The sequence below is a fragment of the Oncorhynchus clarkii genome, chromosome 4 (genome assembly GCF_045791955.1).
Source record: "Oncorhynchus clarkii lewisi isolate Uvic-CL-2024 chromosome 4, UVic_Ocla_1.0, whole genome shotgun sequence".
NCBI classification, from domain to species: domain Eukaryota; kingdom Metazoa; phylum Chordata; class Actinopteri; order Salmoniformes; family Salmonidae; genus Oncorhynchus; species Oncorhynchus clarkii.
In genome coordinates this window covers 45,442,070-45,465,168 of record NC_092150.1, presented here as the reverse complement: position 1 = coordinate 45,465,168, position 23,099 = coordinate 45,442,070, and the positions used below count along the sequence as shown (strand labels likewise).

The following is a 23,099-nucleotide window of genomic DNA, read 5'->3' as shown; positions in this document are numbered from 1 at the left end:
AAAATGTTAAAGGAAAGAAAAAAGACCACCCAAGTGAATATCACTATTCTTGTTTATTTAAAAAACAGAAAAAAAGACACTAGTAATGTACATATTGGTTCCTCTTCACAACAAATAGTTTAAACTGGGGACAAAGAACAAGTGGAGGGAAGAAGGGAATTGGAGAACAAATACCATGCGTGTGTGGGTTGGTTGGGTGGTCTGGCATGATGTCACGAGCACCTTCCCTCACTTCTTGGAAAACTTGGCTTGCTTATGTTTGGGCGGGGCCCACTTCAGACACACAGTGTCAACTGAGGAGATAGAAACATTCTGGTCAGGGTCTCTCTCACACACACACACAAAAAGAAAACATACATGTGACGCACATGGACGAGCCCCTCATACACACACATATTAGTAACACTATTACATCCTCAAGAGACAACTGTATACTAGTGCTGAGCGATTACTGCTTTGAGGTCGGTTTGGTTTCGGTACTAGTACAACAAAAAATACTATTATTATTTTTTTTACTTTAAATGCATTATGTGGGTGGACAGAATGCTGTAACAGAATAAAACAATTAATAAAAAGTCCCATGATGGTAGTGACGACCCATTACTGCTTATCACACACATTTTATTCACATTACTTCACTTCAATAAAATATTTCAGCTGTGTATATTACTTCATCATTTGATTCCAAGTCATCATCTTATATCTAAAGAGCTGCTGCCTATGAGGTCTGACAGACAAAAAAAAAAAAAAACTATTTTAGCTGTTCTTCAAAGTACAGTGCATTCAGAAAATGTTCAGACCCCTTGACTTTTTCCCCATTTTGTTACGTTACATTCTTCTCTGCAGATCGACTCAAGCTCTGTCAGGTTGGATGGGGAGTGTCGCTGCACAACTATTTTCAGGTCTCTCCAGAGATGTTCGATTGGGTTCAAGTTCAGGCTCTGGCTGGGCCATTCAATATTCAGAGACTTGCCCCAAAGCCAGTCCTGTGTTGTCTTGGCTGTGTGCTTAGGGTTGTTATCCTGTTGGAAGGTGAACTTTCACCCCCAGTCTGAGGTTCTGAGGTCCTGAGCAGGTGTTCATCAAGTATCTGTCTGTACTTTTCTCCGTTCATCTTTACTTCGATCCTACTAGTTTCCCAGTCCCTGCTGCTGAAAATGCTGCCACAACCATGCTTCACCATAGGGATGGTGCCAGGCTCCTCCAGGCGTGACGCTTGGCATTCAGGCCTGAGTTCAATCTTGGTTCCGTCAGACCAGAGAATCTTGTTTCTCATGGTCAGAGTCTTTAGGTGCATTTTAGCAAATCCCAAGCGGGATGTCATGTGCCTTTTACCGAGGAGTGGCTTCCGTCTGGCCACTCTACCATAAAGTTCTGATTGTCAGAGTGTTGCAGAGATAGAACCTTCCAGAAGGACAACCATCTCCATTAAGGAACTTTGGAGCTCTGTCAGAGTGACCATTGGGTTCTTTGTCACCTCCCCGACCAAGGCCCTTCTCCCCTGACTGCTCAGTTTGGCCGGGCTCTAGGAGGAGTCTTGGTGGTTACAAACTTCTTCCATTTATAGCAAAGGGTCCAAATACTTTTGTAAATAAGGTATCAGTTTTTATTTTGAATACATTTGCAAACATTTATTTTCGGCTTTATCATTATGGGGTATTGTGTGTAGATTGCTAAGGATTTTTATTTATTTAATTCACTTTACAATGACTTAATAACTTAACAGAATGTGGAAAACTAGCGACTTGAAACTAAATGAAAAGTAGTCTAGCTAATATGAAGTGGAAAATACAGTCTGTCTCTTCCCTCCCTCTCCGTGTCTGCCCCACATAGACCGGACAAGTAGGCGCGCAATGGATCATGGTCATTGTAATTAATTACCACATTTTCTGAGCTCAACTATGTAGAATATTGGCCTGTTGAAAACTATAACCCCCTACTACATCACACAGTTCAGGTTTGATCTGATATATCTAGACAAACTGCGCATTCAGCACACATACAAAAACCCAACTAAATGGAATTCAAATAATTGAACAGACATCTGTCAATTAGCTCCGCACTACTTCATACACATTAATGCGAACACAGACCCTCCCCCCAGCTGTGCCAAGTCAAAGAGAACAGTGAGAAACAGGAGTGTGTGTGACTGGGAGAAAGAAGGAGAGGGATGTGGCTGTGGTGGGACCCACAAGTCTTCAAAATCTGTTTTGGGGCTCTGGTCAAAAGTAGTGCACTAATACACCACCGTTCAAAAGTTTGGGGTCACTTAGAAATGTCCTTGTTTTTGTAAGAAAAGCATTTTTTTGTCCATTAAAATAACATCAAATTGATCAGAAATACAGTGTAGACATTGTTAACATTTCTAAGTGACTGCAAACTTTTGAACAGTAGTGAAGGTGTCATTTGGGATGGAGCCTATGAGACGTCAAAAGGTAACATGTCTACCTGTGATTGGCGGCTTCTTGTACTGGGCACTCTTGAGGTGTTCCTCAACCAGTTTGGGCGTGACACAGATGACGTGCTGGCCTTTCCAGTATTTCACCATGTTGAGGGACTGCAGCGTACTGATGATGTCACCCTGGGTAATACTGGTCATCTGACTGTGGAGGGGGGAGAGCAATGAGAATCTGGGGCTGAGTGTGTGTGAGGTCATATGTGTACAGTTATGATGTAGGAGTACCTGACATATGTACAAGTGAATGCAGGTGTACCTATGTTGTGGATGTGCAAGTAGATGGATTTTCACATACAGTACCAGTCAAAAGTTTGGCCACCTACTCATTGAAGTTTTAAAAAAACATTATTTTTCTACATTGTAGAATAATAGTGAAGACATCAAAACTAATGAAATAACACATGAAATCAGGTAGTAACCAAAAAAGAGTGTTAAAGAAATCAAAATATATTTTATACTTGAGCCACCCTTTTCCTTGACGGCTTTGCGCATTCTCTCAACCAGCTTCATGAGGTAGTCTCCTGGAATGCTTTTCCAACAGTCTTGAAGGAATTCCCACAGAGTTGTCTGTCCTTTAAAAGTTGCAGCGTACTGCAGCACAGCATGTTATTTAAGTGCCAACCACGGGTACCGTTAATGCTAGCTTGACCACCAGAGGGCATCTTTGACAAGCATTTGATTGCCTTCAGTAGTGGCTGCACTAGAGAATTTCAAACCTTTTTTTATAAGAACATAGCATTAGCAGCATCTAACGTCAAACTAGCATTAATGGTACCAGTGGTTGGCACTTAAATAACGGGACTGATTTTAAGAAATGTTGCTTAACTTCTTCGATATAGGGGGCGCTCTTAATTTTTGGATAAAAAAACGTTCCCGTTTTAAACAAGATATTTTGTCACGAAAAGATGCTCGACTATGCATATAATTGACAGCTTTGGAAAGAAAACACTCCAAAACTGCAAAGATATTGTCTGTGAGTGCCACAGAACTGATGCTACAGGCGAAACCAAGATGAAATTTCAAACAGGAAATGCCCCAGATTTTGAAGGCGCTGTGTTCCAATGTCTCCTTATATGGCTGTGAATGCACAAGGAATGAGCCTACACTCTCTGTCGTTTCCCCAAGGTGTCTGCAGCATTGTGACGTATTTGTAGGCATATCATTGGAAGATTGACCATAAGAGACTACATTTACCAGGTGCTCGCTTGGTGTCCTCCGTTGCAATTATTGCGTAATCTCCAGCTGCGTGCATTTTTCCATTTGCTTCAGAGGAGAAACCCAACTGCCACGAATTACTTATCATCGAATAGATATGTGAAAAACACCTTGAGGATTGATTCTAAACAATGTTTGCCATGTTTCTGTCGATATTATGGAGTTAATTTGTAAAAAAGTTCGGCGTTGTAATGACTGAATTTTCGGGTTTTTTTCTTAGCCAAACGTGATGAACAAAACGGAGCGATTTCTCCTACACAAATAATATTTTTGGAAAAACTGAACATTTGCTATCTAACTGAGAGTCTCCTCATTGAAAACATCCGAAGTTCTTCAAAGGTAAATTATTTTATTTGAATGCTTTTCTTGTTTTTGTGAAAATGTTGCCTGCTGAATGCTAGGCTTAATGCTATGCTAGCTATCAATACTCTTACACAAATGCTTGTGTAGCTATGGTTGAAAAGCATATTTTGAAAATCTGAGATGACAGTGTTGTTAACAAAAGGCTAAGCTTGTGAGCCAATATATTTATTTCATTTCATTTTCGATTTTCATGAATAGTTAACGTTGCATTATGCTAATGAGCTTGAGGCTATGATTACGCTCCCGGATACGGGATTGCTCAACAAAATAAGTTAATATTATGGTGTTTTTATTCCAAGAAAAACCCTCTGGGTTTCCATTTGGATGGAACGGAAAATATGGCGATGTACAACGTGACGGTCGGGAGTAGACTACAGTACTTGGCTATTTGGCTTCCGTGTCATGCGGGTACGCGGAAGACTGGGATTCAATTCCCCGACGGGGAGGAAGGAGTAGGCTGTCCTTGTAAATAAGAATTTGTTCTTAACTGACTTGCCTAGTTAAATAAAGGTTACACTAAGAGCATAACATTTCTACACCATAATTGTAGTCTAACCAATACCCAAATGGAGATGCAGTCAAAATAAAAAATCGCATTGATTTATTAAGACCAGTCCCCATGCTTGTCTCAGAGCAGCGTGAAACATGCTAAAATAGTTGTAGCTATTGCTTAAAATCCTATTGCTTCTAACTTCAATATGCTCTTTAAATAAATAAGACCTACACCACTTTTAACAGTACATTACTCAACACTAGTGAGACTCATATCGCCTACGGTAGGCCGACAATATATCGAAAAATATGACCGGACTCTGACAATAATTACATGTAGAGGATTGGAGGATTCGAAATTAAAACCAAAAGCCGCCTCATGGGTCTACCGGTGGCGGGCGGCATGGGTATCTGTAGCAATGCATTTTGCATTGTGATGCGGTGACTTAGCTGCACCACTGGGGAGGCCCCATCCACAAAGTATCAAAATGCAAGAAGCGTTGGTAAAGGTATATTGTCCTGCTAATAGCCCATAATGGGCTGTTCTAACACTGTACATGGTGTCCAGGTCAGGATAACCAAAACATGTTTTTAGTAGAAGACTATCAGAAAGAATGTTGGTACTTATTTATTTTGACCCAAAGCCATGAGTGAGTCACTCAGCTTTATGTAGGTGCAGGCTATATGACTGGCATCAACTTGATAATATATAATGATATATTTTATTTATTTTTTAAATAAAATCGCTCTAAATGAAAGGACTAGGAATAATATTTGTAAAGGCCAAAATATTTATTTCTGTTTTAAGAGGGAGAGAAACACGGAGCCAATTGTGCGCCGCCCTATGGACTCCCAATCACGGTCGGATGTGATACAAAATAATAATATTTTGTTGTATTATTTGTTTGGTCTTTTCTGGTAGATTAAACTGAAATAGCAACCAATCACAGCAGGTTGTGATACAGCCAACCTAACTAAGAAATACATTTGATGATAGATTTCTCCCCCTACCCACTTTCTAGGCAAGTCTATTGTCCAGCTACCTGCTAATAGCCATAATGGCGCAGTACACTGTGACCGTGTGTGTTTGAAAGAGTATTTTCCAGTAAGCAACAATTTGTTTACCTTCATTAGACAACTTTGTTCCAATATTTCTGTAATTCAGTGATATTTATTCCCATAGTAATTCGTTATGGATCCATAACTAAATAAACATTGGCATTTTGAAAGAGTATTTTTATCATTATTTTATTAACGAAAGCATAAAGATGGCATTATTAGTTACATTGTTTTAGTTTGAACGTGCAGACTGGCACTAGGGAAACGTCCCCGCTGTTCTATCAACACCATTATTAGTGCAATGCCCCTTAAAATGTTCCTCTGTGCTACCCAGTGTGGCGGAGTGGGGGGTCCACCCCCCTCTCTCCTCCTCCTTTCCCCATGGGCTAGGTCCGTGTGCGCGGCTCTGCGGCCCATCCCATGCCCCCTGCCCTCGTGCCTTGAACGCTTTCAGTGGAGAACTGAAATACAGCTGGAGAACTGCAGGGCAATCCCATTGTGCACCACTCTGGAGCCATGACCAATATATATTGTCCTACTAATAACAGGGTTAATAATATATCTGTGAGAATATCCAAGGGGCTTTAAAATAATTATAAAATATATATTTCGGAGATGATTTAGTTGTAAAATGAGCGAGAAAAAGGCCATTCTTGAACATGGGATGAGACAATGTTACTAATTTGGAAATAAAGTTAGTTATTAGCCAGTTTGTTAGCCAGTTTGTTATTTATAATTATTTATTTCTGTTTTTAAAGGGAGAGAAACCAAAAACCTAGAGTCATTTCACGGGTCTCCCAGTCGAGGCCGGCACGGGCATTGAACCAACATCTGTAGCAACACAGCTTGACCTACTATGCAGTGTCTTAGTCAGTTGCGCCACTCAGACGCTGTACAACGTGACCGGTCAGGAGTGGGCTACACTACTACAGTAAGAGCAAAATAATCCTAACAAAATAAAACCCTTAGTGTGAAGTCGAGCACAATTAACAGTTTCTATTTAGGTTTATGTCACCCCATTCACCGTCAGAGACACAATGCTCTAACTCCCCCTTGCGCTGGTCTGGAGCAATGAAGTGATGATTTAGGGTACCGTACTTGACCTCTAAGTACCACAGCATAATCGCAAAACTTTTAGTGGAGTAACCACTGTATGCTGAGCACTTGTTGGCTGCTTTTCCTTCACTATGTGGTCCTACTCATCCCAAACCATCTCAATTGAGTTGAGGTCAAGTGATTGTGGAGGCCAGGTCATCTGATGCACCACTCCATCCCTCTCCTTCTTGGTCAAATAGCCCTTACCCAGCCTGGAGGTGTGATTTCAGTCATTGTCCTGTTGAAAAACAAATGATAGCGGAACTAAGTGCAAACCAGATGGGATGGCGTATCACTGCAGAATGCTGTTGTAGCCATGCTGGTTCAGTGTGCCTTAAATTCAAAATAAATCACTGACAGTGTCACCAGCAAAGCACCCCCACACATCCTCCAAGCTTCACGGTGGGAACCACATGCTGAGATCATCGGTTCCCCTACTCTGCGTCTCACAAAGACTCGGTGGTTGGTTCAAATTTGGACTCACCAGAACAAAGGATAGATTTCTACTGGTCTAATGTCCATTGCTTGTGTTTATTGGCCCAAGCAAGTCTCTTCTTTCTATTGGTCTCCTTTAGTAGTGGTTTCTTTGCAAAAATTCGACCATGAAGGCCTGATTCACACAGTCTCCTTTGAACAGTTGATGTTGAGATGTGTCTGTTACTTGATCTCTGTGAAGCATTTATTTGGGCTGCAATTTATGAGGCTGATAACTCTCATGATCTTATCCTCTGCAGCAGAGGTAACTCTGGATCTTCCTTTCCTGTGGCAGTCCTCGTGAGAGCCAATTTCATCAAAGCACTTGATGGCTTTTGAGACTGCACTTGAAGAAACTTTCAAAGTTCTTGAAATTTTCCGAATTGACTGACCTTCATGTCTTAAAGTAATGTTGGACTGTCATTTCTCTTTGCTTATTTTAGTATACCATCTCTACCTTGTCACAACACAAGTGATTGGCTCAAACGCATTAAGAATGAAAAGAATTCCACAAAATAACTTAACAAGGCACATTATTCCATATGTGTTACTTCATAGTTTTGATGTCTTCACTGCTATTCTACAATTTAGAAAGCAGTAAAAACAAAAAACACTTGAATGAGTAGGTGGGTCCAAACTTTAGACTGGTACTGTACATGAAAATGTATTTATGGTGAGGTGAAAATAGTTGCTTGTTTGTGTGTACCTGAGGTCCTTGATGGAGAGCGTGCCCCTGAAGTCCCTGAGAATCTCCAGCAGCACCCAGGACCAGTAGCTCCTGTAGCTCAGCTTGCCCAGGTCTGACAGGGGCTTCTCCGGAGAACCCACCGTACTCTCCAATTTAGACAGCTCATAGCCTGGGGAGGAGAGAAAGAGAGAGAGCACGTGTGATAGTGTGTGTTAGAGCTGGGACGATAACCCAAAAATGATCGTCACCAACCAAACCGGCCATTTATAAACAACATTTTACTGATATTGACAATAATGATAAGTAGCCTTTACTAGAAATGTGAAGTTTGAAATGGAATAGGCCTAAGCCGGCTAATATGACCTATTGCTAACGGGAAAATTGTTAACATTCAAAGTAGTAGTTTAAGGGGTATAATAAAATAAATGGTGCTTAATAATTGTATTAACTTAACGCACAATTTATTGTTAACCTGATAACTGTCAATTTAGCATAATATTTTGTCCATATTGCCCAGCTCTAGTGTGTGTGAGTGTGTGTGTGTGTGTGTATCCCACTCACTGAAGGCTATGAGGAACTTTCCGTATCCTCTGCGCTGGTAGGGTGGGAGGGTGAGGATACACGCCACGTTATTCCCATCTGGAGACTCTTTCTCCTGTGGAACACACAACAAGCTCAGCTTATTTTATTTTTTTTGAATTTTACCCCTTTTTCTCCCCAATTTCGTAGTATCCAATTGTTGTAGTAGCTACTATCTTGTCTCATCGCTACAACTCCCGTACGGGCTCGGGAGAGACGAAGGTTGAAAGTCATGCGTCCTCCGATACACAACCAACCAAGCCGCTGCTTCTTTAACACAGCGCACATCCAACCCGGAAGCCAGCCGCACCAATGCGCCGGAGGAAACACCGTGCACCTGGCCACCTTGGCTAGCGTACACTGCGCCCAGCCCGCCACAGGAGTCGCCGGTGCGCGATGAGACAAGGACACCCCTACCGACCAAGCCCTCCCTAACCCGGGCGACGCTAGGCCAATTGTGCGTCGCCCCACGGACCTCCCGGTCGCGGCCGGTTACGACAGAGCCTGGGCGCGAACCCAGGACTCTGTACAAGCTCAGCTTTTATAGTCCTACACTATACCAGTTATCCTTTCATATCAAACAATGAACAATTTCCTTCGGATTTGGGACTTTCCTCAAGACATCTTTAGGTCCAAAAGGATTCTTAACAGCTTCTACCCTAAGCCATAAGACTTCTGAACAGATAACCAACTGCCTACCTGGACTATTTGAATTACATGTACACATTACCTCAATTACCTCGACTAAACAGTGCCCCAGCACATTGATTCTGGACCGGTACCCCCTGTATATAGTGTCGTTACTGTTATTTTATTGTTGCTCTTTAAATTGTTATTTTCAAATGTGTTTTTTTTTTTATTGTTTACTTCAGTTTATTTAATAAATATTTTCTTTAAATGCATTTTTTTCTTAAAACTGCATTGTTTTAAGGGCTTGTAAGTAAGAATTTCACTGTAAGGTCTACACCGGTTGTATTCGGTGCATGTGACAAATAACATTTGATTTGAATTACAACCATTTATAAAATCTGTTTCTAACCCCTGCCCCCCCCCCAAAAAAATTTACAGATAAACTCAGCAAAAAAATAAACGTCCTCTCACTGTAAATAAACGGTGTTAATTTTCAGCAAACTTAACATGTGTAAATATTTGTATGAACATAAGATTCAACAACTGAGACATAAACTGAACAAGTTCCACAGACATGTGACTAACAGAAATTGAATAATCTGTTCCTGAACAAAGAGGGGTCAAAATCAAAAGTAACAGTCAGTATCTGGTGTGGCCACCAGCTGCATTAAGTAGTGCAGTGTATCTCCACCTCATGGACTGCACCAGATTTGCCAGTTACCCCACTCTTCCACCAAGGCACCTGCAAGTTCCCGGACATTTGTGGGGAATGGCCCTAGCCCTCACCCTCCGATCCAACAAGTCCCAGACGTGCTCAATGGAATTGAGATCCGGGCTCTTCGCTGGCCATGGCAGATAACTGATATTCCTGTCTTGCACGAAATCACGCACAGTATGGCTGGTGGCATTATCATGCTGGAGGGTCATGTCAGGATGAGCCTGCAGGAAGGGTACCACGAGGGAGGGGGATGTCTTCCCTGTAACACAGTGTTGAGATGGCCTGCAATGACAATAAGCTCAGTCCGTTGATGCAGTGACACACTGCCCCAGACCATGACGGACCCTCCCCCTCAATCCTGCTCCAGAGTACAGGCCCCGGTGTAACGCTCATTCCTTCGACGATAAACGCAAATCAGCCCATCACCGCTGGTGAGACAAAACTGCAATTTGTCAGTGAAGAGCACTTTTTGCCAGTCCTGTCTTGTCCAGCGACGGTGGGTTTGTGCCCGTTGTTGCCGGTGATGTCTGGTGAGGACTTGCCTTACAACAGGCCTACAAGCCCTCAGTCCAGCCTCTCTCAGCCTATTGTGGACAGTCTGAGCACTGATGGAGGGATTGTGCATTCCTGGTGTTGTTGCCATCCTGTACCTGTCCCGCAGGTGTGATGTTCGGATGTATCGATCCTGTGCAGGTGTTTTTACACGTGGTCTGCCACTGCTGTCCGTCCTGTCTCCCTGTAGCGCTGTCTTAGGCGTCTCACAGTACGGACATTGCAATGTATTGCCCTGGCCACATCTGCAGTCCTCATGCCTCCTTGCAGCACGCCTAAGGCACGTTCACACGGATGAGCAGGGACCCTGAGCATCTTTCTTTTGGTGTTTTTCAGAGTCAGTAGAAAGGCCTCTTTAGCGTTCTAAGTTTTCATAACTATGACCTTAATTGCCTAATGTCTGTAAGCTGTTAGTGTCTTAACGACGATTCCACAGGTGCATGTTCATTAATTGTTTATGGTTCATTGAACAAGCATGGTAAACAGTGTTTAAACCCTTTACAATAAAGATCTGTGAAGTTATTTGGATTTTTACAAATTATCTTTGAAAGACAGGGTCCTGAAAAAGGGACTTTTTTTTTTTTTTGCTGAGTTTATACATTTTTACTTTGGACAAGCAGCCACAGATATCCCCATCCCTGTACTGGGACCAGTACTTACTTTGGAGAAGTATCCCACTATGTGTGCTCCCTGCCTGTTGACTTCAGTCAGAATGTAAAAGACAAAAGGCTCCACGTCAAAGTACAGCGTCTTGTGGTCCAGGAAGAGCTTGGCCAGTAGACACAGGTTCTGGCAGTAGATCTAAAGAAAGAGACAAGGGTCAGTATTACCTTCAGTGGGTTTGTTCATTTTAATACACCTTGCAGATGCTCAATGAAGAGGAGTCAGTTATGTTAGTGCTGGAACAAACATATGCAAATTAGGGGTACCGCCAAGACTTAAGTTGAAAGGTCTAGGTTGTACTTGTTCCCATTTAACTAAGACCTGTTTAAATTGCTTTCAGGGCAGTTTGAGGTAATTCTCTGTGGTTTTGGTCCTGCCTCCTGTGTTCTTACCTTATGGTCGCGTCCGTCCACTTCGTACACAGAGATGTTGCTCCGCCTGTAGATTTCTTTCCCAAGAGGCTGCCTCCACTGACATTGGGACTGGAGAAACAGATAGTGAGGAGGAAAGGAAAGGTAGAGAGGAAATAGAGGTGGAGAAGGATGAAACATAAGTATATGGTTCAAAGCTTTTCAACTGTATATTGGTAAAATAGAAGTGCTCGTCCCCAATGGTAGATGGTAATGAAAGACAACAGCAATGCTGAAGCGAACAGAGCTTTTAAAATGTTGAAGCTGACAGTCACTGACCAGGTGGTATCTGAAGGTCTTCTCGTACTTCATGTACTTGAGGCAGTACTCGCAGATCCACAGCTTGGGCTGCTTGCCGTAGTCCTCTGGGAATGGGGAGAAGTACCAGGCGTCAATCTCAAAGTTTCCAATTTGGATCTTGTCCACGTACTTCACTTTAGTGATCTGGAAGAGAGAGACAAGGACACATTTTTACTTTCACCCCCCTTCTCTAGGAATTGTATTGTCTTACAACTACATACAGTACGAGTCAAAAGGCACACCTACTTATTCAAGGGTTATTCTTTATTTGTACTATTTCCTACATTGTAGAATAATAGTGAAGACATCACTATTATTTTCAATTATCCTGTTGAAAAACAAATGATGTCCCACTAAAAACAAACCAGATGGGATGGCATATTGACTGACCTTCATGTCTTAAGGTAATGACGGACTTTTTGTTTCTGTTTGCTTATTTTAGCTGTTCGTGACATAATATGGACTTGGTATTTTACCAAATAGGGCTATCTTCTGTATACCACCCCTACCTTGTTACAACACAACTGATTGGCTCAAACGCATTAAGGAGGAAAGAAATTACACAAAATTAACTTTTAACAAGGCACAACTGTTCATTGAAATGGATTCTAGGGGACTACCTCATGAAGATGGTTGAGAGAATGCCAAAAGGGAGCAAAGCGGTCATCAAGGCATAGGGTGGCTACTTTGAAGAATCTCAAATACATTTTCATTTGTTTAAAACTCTTTTTTGGTTACTACATGATTCCATGCGTGTCATTTCATAGTTTTGATGTCTTCACTATTATTGTATAATGTAGAAAATAATACAAATAAAGAAAAACCCTGGAATGAACATGTGTCCAAACTTTTGACTGGTGCTGTATATCAAAAAGTGTAAAACATTATAGCGACACACGCTTACCGCCTCATGCTCCTTCTCCAGGGCAGCTGTGGTGGGGTCCATCTCTGCGTACGTCTGGCGGGAAAGAGGAGTTCCATTAGAAAACAGAACAGAGGGAGCCCATTTAATATCGGAATCTAACAAATCTGACTGACAGAAGAACAGTTTAGAAAATGACAATGGGGATCTGATCCACCACTGTTGGGGTATGTAGTCTAGAACCTCCGGCACTAGCCTACCTTCTGCACGTGGTTGATCTCATCATGTTTGCGTTTCTGGTTGCGGGTGATCTTCCTCTCGGGCTGCTCCCCCAGCTCGCCCCCTCCACCACCCTCTGCGATTTTTGTCACTGCGTCCTTCGCAGTCTTGGTCAGTGCCAGGCGAACCTTGCCCACCCACTCATCCAGACGCCTGTTAACTACAGGCCCAGGGGAGAGTTAAAGAGAGGGTTGGCGGAGAAGGAAGAAATGATAAAGGGAGGTGGAGGAAAGTAGAAGGAGAGGTGCATGAAAAGACAGAGGAGAATGGAAGTGCTGTGTGTGTGTCCCACCCACATCCAACATAGTGTACGTAGAACTCCTCTCTGCCCTCCTGTTCGTTCAGCCTGGACTGGATAACCTCAGCAGAATCTGAAAGAAGAAGAATAAAAAAAGTTGAGTTTTACTGATTTAACTGTAGCCATCTCTGTAAAAAGCACATCTAGCTAGCTATAGTAGGGCAGGACACATTACATTTTTAACAACGCTTTTCTTCTGATAAAAACAAGTACATTGCATCTGCCGCAGAGCCCAGTTTCATAATATTACCATATGTCCCAGCTGTTTGCTGTAGTTTTTAAGTAATTGTAACAGGGTTGGTTATGTTTCCACTTGCCTCTAAAGAAATGTGTATTTAATGTTCAAGCATTCTTATTGGTTAGTTCAACTCTGATGACAATAAGGTGTGTTGTGATTGGCCCCACTTGCAGATAGGGGAAGATCGCGAACATCAGGTCTCCAAAGTATGAAAATGTGATGCAAGGGGTAGGTCACGTTCTGAATATTGTTTTCTATTTTACAATGTGTACAAGTTTGCTGTACGTTACTGATTTATACATGTGTGGGTGGGTATATGGTACCTGTTAGGGATTGAGGGGCTTTCTGGGATGTGCTTTGGCATATGATTGCTGTAAATAAGTGTGTTAGCTAGCATACACCGATGTAATGGTAACACAACTGTAATGAACACAACTGCTAACACAGTTGTCTTCATGCTACAGATTTTGCCATTGACAGCCATCAATACCGTTAAGCCCTGCACAACTAACGTGCTGTTTCCCATTTAACAACAGAAATAAATGCTCAACTGGGACCACTGGCCCGAAGTGATTTATTTTGAGAAAACACAACGCATGGAGAGTACATATACATCTGTTACATAATCACACAAAAAAAGAGGCCTTATTTTAGGGTATTTTTCACCGTGCCAGCTCCTATTAGGTCTATTGAGCACCAACTTGCTTTCCGAAAGTTCTATTCCCAGCTTATTGTGCTTTGCTATTGTTGGCAATGAGACCTGCCCACGTTGCTGGTAGTTAAAATGTAAACAATAAAAAAAAATGAATAACCTCAACCAAATTCCAAAGACTGGTGACATCCAGTGGAAGCGGAGGAAACTGAAAACAGGTTCCTAAGAAATATAAATTTGCCAATGAGACCTCAGTGAACAGAAACCAAAAAAATTATAATCTGAACGGTTAATCCTCGGGGTTTTGCCTGCTACATAAGTTATGTTATACTCACAGACATGATTCAAACAGTTTTAGAAACTTGAGTGTTTTCTACTAATAATATGCATATCTTACATTCCTGGCATGAGTAGCAGGAAGTTGAAATTGGGCACGCTATTTATCCAAAAGTGAAAATGCTGCCCCTATACTTTAAGAAGTTAACAGGAAAACTCATACATGCGTTCTGTCCCTTTCCACACTGCTAACGCAAGAGGAAGGGCTAAAAAGGCATTTAACAGATTGCTGTGAAGAAATATAATGATGATTCATGTTTATTATTACTTATGTGCTCATGTTTTGAAATTATACTTCATTACCATAACAATTATCAATAAGCCTGAACATTAATTCAGTCACCTCTGGTCGACAAAAACTTATTTTCCTAGTACATTCATTGTCAAATTCGTCAACCCGCTCTGCCTTCTCGCAAAAGTAGCCAACTCAACAAGCTCCACCAAAAACTTGTGCTGCCAGCGAGCACTCTGCCTTCTCGCGCAAGCGAGGGGCATGTTGGAGGTAAGTTTGCTAACCGGGAGGGTGCATGATGTAATTTGTTGGCGGGAAGTCAACAGAGCTCTAGTGATTATTTGGCCGGGGTTCAATACCTGCTATAGTCACTATTTTTTTGCTCTCCCAAAAGCAACACAGGCCTAATACGAGATAAATAGCTACCTGTAAATGAGTCATGAGTGACCATTTTAGAAAATCATGGGACATATAGTCTTTGGTTATTAATTCCTGAAATCAGTCTAAAACCTGCCCCACCTATCCCATCCAATTGTTGGACTTTCACATATAGGTCACACCCAGTTCAAACCACATTTGAAAAATAAAATGTGGCTTGTTTATCAAGTGTTATAATAATAAATATCATAAAAGAACAAAAAAAAACAGCTAAATACTTGCATAGGTTTAGATTTGTTTTCTTAAGAACAATCAAAATGCTATTTAGTACTATAATGGTATTTACTAACAAAATTATAACACAAATAGTTTACCCTACCCAATAGGCTACCCTACCCAAGGTATAGGCTTAAGAGCTTAAATAGGTTATACCTAGGGTTAGAGTTTAAGGGAAAAAAAACAGTATGGGTTCATAGCTCTCTTGTTCCTCCATGTGGACTTCTGTGGGTACTAAATAACTCATTCGTGACATTTGCTCGGCTCATAATCTGAGGTAACAGATCTACATTCGCAATGGTTATTTCTTAATTAAAAAATGTCCTCTGGCTGTTTAAATCGGCCACATCTTGAAAAAGATGGACAGGCACATGCGTTTTTTTAGGCTTACACCCTCCATGAGCAGAAAATGTTTAACGTTTGATGGCTATGCGCCAGCCATAGTTAGCTCTGCGTGTCACAACAACGTGTACCCAGGCGAACAGCGAGTTTGCTCACCAAGTAGCCCGAACCTTGTTAATTATAATAAATTACTCGGGTAAGCCTACGAATGTAATATGGGCAGGTCTCATTGCCAACAATAGCCTGGCAGGAATTGTGACCTAGAATAATAAGGCTGGGAATAGAACGTTCGGAAGCGAATTGGTGCCACTGTGCTCAATTGAAATAATAGGAGCTGGTAGGGAGAAAATGCTCTAAAATGTTTTTTTTTTGCGCGATTAATTCAACACTACGCCAAGCAGTTTGGACAGATGGTAATATTAAGAAACTGGGCTCCACGGCGGATGCAATGAACTAGTCTTAGTTTTGAAAAAAGCGTTGTTATAAATGTCACGTGTCCAGCCTACTATCAGTCTGAAGATACAGTGCCTTGCGAAAGTATTCGGCCCCCTTGAACTTTGCGACCTTTTGCCACATTTCAGGCTTCAAACATAAAGATATAAAACTGTATTTTTTTGTGAAGAATCAACAACAAGTGGGACACAATCATGAAGTGGAACGACATTTATTGGATATTTCAAACTTTTTTAACAAATCAAAAACTGAAAAATTGGGCGTGCAAAATTATTCAGCCCCTTTACTTTCAGTGCAGCAAACTCTCTCCAGAAGTTCAGTGAGGATCTCTGAATGATCCAATGTTGACCTAAATGACTAATGATGATAAATACAATCCACCTGTGTGTAATCAAGTCTCCGTATAAATGCACCTGCACTGTGATAGTCTCAGAGGTCCATTAAAAGCGCAGAGAGCATCATGAAGAACAAGGAACACACCAAGCAGGTCCGAGATACTGTTGTGAAGAAGTTTAAAGCCGGATTTGGATACAAAAAGATTTCCCAAGCTTTAAACATCCCAAGGAGCACTGTGCAAGCGATAATATTGAAATGGAAGGAGTATCAGACCACTGCAAATCTACCAAGACCTGGTCGTCCCTCTAAACTTTCAGCTCATACAAGGAGAAGACTGATCAGAGATGCAGCCAAGAGGCCCATGATCACTCTGGATGAACTGCAGAGATCTACAGCTGAGGTGGGAGACTCTGTCCATAGGACAACAATCAGTCGTATATTGCACAAATCTGGCCTTTATGGAAGAGTGGCAAGAAGAAAGCCATTTCTTAAAGATATCCATAAAAAGTGTTGTTTAAAGTTTGCCACAAGCCACCTGGGAGACACACCAAACATGTGGAAGAAGGTGCCCTGGTCAGATGAAACCAAAATTGAACTTTTTGGCAACAATGCAAAACGTTATGTTTGGCGTAAAAGCAACACAGCTGGACACACCATCCCCACTGTCAAACATGGTGGTGGCAGCATCATGGTTTGGGCCTGCTTTTCTTCAGCAGGGACAGGGAAGATGGTTAAAATTGATGGGAAGATGGATGGAGCCAAATACAGGACCATTCTGGAAGAACCTGATGGAGTCTGCAAAAGACCTGAGACTGGGACGGAGATTTGTCTTCAAACAAGACAATGATCCAAAACATAAAGCAAAATCTACAATGGAATGGTTCAAAAATAAACATATCCAGGTGTTAGAATGGCCAAGTCAAAGTCCAGACCTGAATCCAATCGAGAATCTGTGGAAAGAACTGAAAACTGCTGTTCACAAATGCTCTCCATCCAACCTCACTGAGCTCGAGCTGTTTTGCAAGGAGGAATGGGAAAAAATGTCAGTCTCTCGATGTGCAAAACTGATAGAGACATACCCCAAGCGACTTACAGCTGTAATCGCAGCAAAAGATGGCGCTACAAAGTATTAACTTAAGGGGGCTGAATAATTTTGCACGCCCAATTTTTCAGTTTTTGATTTGTTAAAGTTTGAAATATCCAATAAATGTCGTTCCACTTCATGATTGTGTCCCACTTGTTGTTGATTCTTCACAAAAAAATACAGTTTTATATCTTTATGTTTGAAGCCTGAAATGTGGCAAAAGGTCGCAAAGTTCAAGGGGGCCGAATACTTTCGCAAGGCACTGTATATGCAGAACCAGTCGGGACGCACTGATGATGTGTTCTGCCTCACAGCCTTTCAAACGTAGCTAACTATTATTGGCTTATAAACAAATACTTACGCCATGTCTTGTCGGCTCGCTGACATAAATACGTCTCTCCGATTTCGACTGACACCTCTTGCTCCCTGCCCAACAACACTCCTTCCCCGTTGCGCTGAGGAATCGAGCCCCCGGCTTCTCTTTCTCGATCAATGGACTCCGACTCATCCTCCTCCCCGCCACTGCCGTTAGATGAACAAGTGGCTTGTATTCCAGTGTCTAAGTCTTCCCGGTCCGTTACGTTGTGTCCTGTGTCAAGTTCAACGTCCATTCGGTCCTCTGGAAGATTGTTGTTGTAGTTATTGTCTCGAATATGACGCTCGTTCGTCGTTAGCGCTGTTCCGGCAGACATCTTGTGTTATTTCAAAACACTGCCTGCCCCCGGACGATGTGAGTTTGCGCAGTGCGGGGCGTTCTCGACTCTTCGAAACAAGTTGTCCTTCTAACAGATCTAGAATCAGATTATATACCCCCTGGGTTGGGTAGGTTACTTTTGTTATCCGTTACAGTTACTAGTTACATGTCCCAAATTGTAATCAGTAACGTAACTCTGGGATTACCCAAACTCAGTAACGCAATCTGATTACATTCCGTTACTAATGCCTCTTACTTTCCCCATAAGAGGAATTAGAAGACAAAAATGTATGTTACCAATGTTAAAGTTTACACAGCTGGCCATTTATGGATGTAAAATTTTACTTTATGAGTTGGTTATGTAGGCTTCTTCCAACCCATCGCTTTCTACTGCATATAATACGATTCAATTATATCTTTACCTTAAAAACCAAAGTCTATCAGAATTCCAGTAATTTCATTAAAAGTTATACCCCTTGATCTTCAAGAATAGGACTTGGAAATACGGAAGTATTGATTTGCCAAATTGTTTTACCTGAGCATGACCCCAAACCTAAGGACTTATTAGCCACCCCTCCTCATAATTTATGCTTTTGTTGTCATAGAGGACTGATTGGGCTCATTGATTTCAGTTGAAAAATAAATGCTGAGCTCATGGAATGGAATTCTTTGAGCACTACTGAAAAGTGCTATTTACATGTGGGGGGGAAAAAATAATGCCATATGCAGCATTTGGTATAGGCCTATTGTTTACCTTTTTGTTCGTGGCACTTTGATAATATGCAGCTTTTTAAAGGGCAAATCCACAGATGAAACAATAACAAAATGGACGCCCCGCCTCTGTTTTGGTAAAAAGCTGAGGGATGGGCCTTGAGAAATTTAACCACTCTCAGACAAATAGACAGAGCTATGGATGCAAGGACTGACCATCCATGATATACATATACAATTATTGTTTTAACCATGTTATGAGGCAATACAGTGTTTGTTTACATTTACAATGTTTACAAACATTGGAATAAAACAGAGTATATTTTGGATTCTCATGGAGTGTGACAGTTGAGGGATTTCTAAGTTATATTCTTCAAGACTCAATGGATATAGATATATATCTATCTAATTTATATATATCTAAGTCAAATGGATGTAGAAACTACAGATTGCCCCTTTTAAGTCTATCAAAACTGTGCAAGTTTGAGCATGTGTCCATTAGGCCTATGGATTTATTTATTTGATCAGAATGAATTAGATTGAGCAATAAAAGCCCCACTTTTATTCCATAGGCTTGGATCTGCATTATGCAGCTGTTGCAAGAGCTAATGTTTTACTGGCTGTCCACTGGTTTCAAAAACAATGATTGATAGGCAGCTTAAACTTCTTGAATTCAACCATTATTGGGTTCAAATACACATTTAGATTTGTGAACAGCTATCCACAACAACCACAATCCGTAAGGCGCAAATAGTTCAAATGAGAGAGCATGGCTACATTGGGACAGAAATTTAATCATAGAGATATCAAAGATTCATGCATCTTTATGCTACATTTTATTTATATTTGCTTTTCAGACATCTGTGTGTATTATCCTCTATCTCTGTTCTCTAGCCATAGCAGGTGCGTAGGCTTTCAAAACAACTTTTTTTAAAACTGTAATAAATATTTATATATTTTCTATGAATTATATGTATTTTCAAATGTGTTTCTTTTAGACCAGCCCTGGTGTCACAATGGTTGTGGTAAGACTTCACTAGTTCTGACTTAACCTCAGGCCATTACTCTTCACTCATCTCATAGCTGTGCTACACAAACACAGTTCATACCAGGAAACGTTTAATCTGACAGAGGCTTTCTTTTTCTTTCTCTCTCTTTTAGAGAACAGACCCTCTTTCTGGCCCTCCCTTCCCAACTCTCAGTGTGGAGGGGTTTAGACGGTCGCTGATCAACATTGATACTAACCAGCTGACCTTTGACCCCAGTCTCTGCAATCACTAATCCACAAAGCATCAAGTTCCTCACCAACAATGGACACACAGGTACTCTTGTGGTGAATCTCCTTGGTCCTGTCCTTATAGTGTGTCTGTAGGACATGTGTTATCTGGTCTTCTTTAAATTAATCTCAGTAGCTCAAGGACATAGGTATAATTTTCTCATTAACAGTTGTTAGTGAATACACAACACCATATTAACTTATACTACGGTAATACCACAACTTATGTTCATCCTCCCAGTGAGCTCTGTGTTAGAGGAGGGCCTGATGGAGGTGAGAGGAGGGGGACTCCACTGGGACTCCACTGGGGAGGTGACTCACTGTGCCACCAAGGGTCTGAACACACAGTGGATTCAGTCAGATACCCCATGGAGGTGAGATACTGTACTAGGAGAGAGAGAGTGTGTGTGCAGTAGCGGTGCGTGGGTAAAATCCTAGATGTTCAACTCTACGTCACAACAGTTCAACATTGATGATGACAATACTATGACAGAGTTATGATTCTTGACTTAGTAATAGGAGTTACGGCAGAATACCTTGTTATCAGAGGAGGCTGGTGGGGGGGCGCTATAGGAGGACGGGATCATTGTAATGGCTGGAATGGAATCAATGGAACGGAGTCAAACACGTTGTTACCATGTGTTTGATGTGTTCCAGCCATTAAAATTAACCCATCCTCCTATAGCTCCTCCCACCAGCCTTCACTACTTATTATCCATGCTATCATCAACACATTCCATGGATTCCAGGTGACAGGCGAGCAATAGCATGTGGAATCCTGGAGGACTTTGACATATCTGCTGAATATAACAGAGAAGGGTGAGGAGCAGTGGTGCCAGCTAGCTTTAAAGTACTTATATTCTGTATTTTTATGCCAATGTAGCGGTGTTACTAGTATTTTTCATACTACTCTCCTGTCTCAGGTTCATCAGTTGACATAGTGCAGCCACCATCCATCAGTGATCTGCTAGGAAGTGTGGACCTCACCAAGTTCTACCGCTACCAGGGTTATCTGACCACCCCCACCTGCGATGAAATGGACCATGTTCTTAGAGCCAATCAAGATGCGGAGAGATCTAGTGAGTGGTAACCTAACATAGCAGGCGTAAAAGAAAAGCCTGAGCGGAGCTGGAAGAAACGGGAAGCATCCGGTTTGAGTCTTCACCTCTGCTTCCTGAAAACCGTATGCTTACGGTTTCGTACAACCCCGCTGAGGGTGAGTAAATGGTGGTGGGCTGACTTGTCGATTGGTTGAGTGGGATTGCCACACTGATGCATTAGGTTGGCTTACACTTCAACAAGTGTTCTCCTTAGTCAAATGAAAGATGTGTGCAGCTTTATTATATTTTCCTGAGCCATTGAAGAAGCCTAAGGGAGTGGTCGAAATTTGCACAATTGTTACCCAGAGGAAAATGGGGGTGGTTCGGGCTTTTTCAATTTCAGTCAGGGGGACTGTTTAGTATTTTTTTAGTCCAGGAGAGGTCATGTAATTTGTAATAGATTAAATGTCATATTGCTCAGTGTTTGAGAATGAGTTGCTTATTATATCTCAATGTGTGCCCAATGCTGCCCCTCATCCATGAATCTCTGCTGGGCACGCAATATCAAGTGCGCCTAGTGGGGTCTCAATCAAGTGATCCATAGCCTATACTATATGCTATAGGCCTAGGCCAGCGTTTCCCAAACTCGGTCCTGGGGGAAATGCACTGGGAGTGTGTATATAAAACTAGGCTACCACAATCATGAGCTCTGGCCTGCCCTGCTCTTGCTGATGTAAATCCTTTTGTTCTGCCTAACCAATGGCTGTGCTGTATACGGTGGCACTTCAGGAAGCAAGTAAAAGGCTTCTTCGGCAAAAAAACTATTTGTCCCAAAAATTCAATAGAGAAAGAGCGCAAAGATGAGGACCAGAGGTACGCTTGCTACTGCTCTATTTATTAATACAAATCATTTTTCATTGCCCATAATGAAGCTATTTGTCAGAGTTATTAACCTCACAATAAGTCATATTCAAGTCATTTACATAACTATGAAGCAGCAGCCATGGAGACGGACAGCATGTCAGTGATGAAAGTAGGCCTAATTATTTTAAGCAGTCTTAATTTTAATTTGCCTTGGCTACTAGCAGGAAGGGGACTTTGTGTTGGAGCCAGTGTCTTTCTATTCAAGAAAGAGGTATGCCTACCTGTTTGACAGATTAAATTATAGTCTACCATCTATAGATTTTGTCAGCCAATTCCTTCAGTTACCATACACTCCTTAAATAGCTCAGTGTCAGGCTCGGTGTGTTAAGTTAAAACCAGGGCTCGGTTTATTTGAGGATAAATGGGTAAAATCGTAGGCTCTACCCCTTGATAGGTTAAGATGTTTTTAATTAAAATGGACCGGATTCTTTAACAACGCTTTAGTCCACAATGCTTTATGCTAGAAACAAGCTGTACAATGCAGGGGAAAGACGTGACTCTACATACAGGATAGCTTTGGTTCCATGATGTTCAGAGGCTTCGCTACAAACTTCTATAGCCGAGGATACTTTTTAAAAATTTTGCTTGGGAAGTACACTATTGTGTGATTGTGGTGATCATTTCAACAGTCTTTTAAACACCATCGTTCAGGAGCAAGTCAGAAGGAAATTCATTATTATTTCTATATGTTGCCATTTAAGCAATCAAGTATGAAGCATTTGTGACAACTACAGGCTGGCATGATCATTCAAAATGTCAAACACATGCCAATAAATTTCACAGACTGTATAAAATTAAATTTATAGTTACTTAGAATTAAGTGAAACAAATTCCTTAGGCTATACAGTTGTCGTGGAAATTCACCACTAAGGACTCAAATACAAAGCAAATGAAGCAATCTTTATTACGGCCAGAGAGGTTTACAAACTCAATACAAGCCCGATGAAACTTCATACTGCTACACAAACAAGTCATTAAAGCATGGTTGGTTC

At 41.5% G+C, this 23,099-nt stretch overlaps 1 protein-coding gene across 2 annotated transcripts; it reads right to left on the bottom strand.

Moving 5' to 3' along the window:
- Positions 1 to 34: 34 nt before the first annotated feature.
- Positions 35 to 18,215, bottom strand: LOC139406866 (histone acetyltransferase KAT8-like). Of its 2 annotated transcripts, XM_071149980.1 has the most exons (11): positions 17,824 to 18,215; positions 13,134 to 13,208; positions 12,819 to 12,997; positions 12,601 to 12,654; positions 11,676 to 11,840; positions 11,379 to 11,468; positions 10,984 to 11,124; positions 8,406 to 8,499; positions 7,863 to 8,013; positions 2,449 to 2,603; positions 35 to 293 (listed from the first exon to the last, which is right to left on the bottom strand). In XM_071149980.1, exons 1-11 carry the CDS (start codon positions 18,152 to 18,154, stop codon positions 229 to 231), a joined length of 1,500 nt encoding a protein of 499 aa, XP_071006081.1. In that variant the 5' UTR covers positions 18,155 to 18,215; the 3' UTR covers positions 35 to 228. The 2 variants fall into 2 exon arrangements, with proteins under 2 accessions (XP_071006081.1, XP_071006082.1); XM_071149981.1 differs by lacking the exons at positions 35 to 293; positions 2,449 to 2,603 and adding an exon at positions 5,750 to 6,920.
- Between the last annotated feature and the right edge of the window lie 4,884 nt (positions 18,216 to 23,099).

Bases quoted from the DNA above. Each gene is read 5' to 3' on its own strand.
- LOC139406866 (XM_071149980.1), bottom strand. From the start codon at position 18,154: ATGTCTGCCGGAACAGCGCTAACGACGAACGAGCGTCATATTCGAGAC. The intron at 11,841-12,600 runs GTAAGCGTGTGT...TCTCTCTTCCAG, and splicing joins TGGAGAAGGAGCATGAGGCG to ATCACTAAAGTGAAGTACGT. The intron at 294-2,448 runs GTAGACATGTTA...CTATCTCCTCAG, and splicing joins CAAGAAGCCGCCAATCACAG to TTGACACTGTGTGTCTGAAG.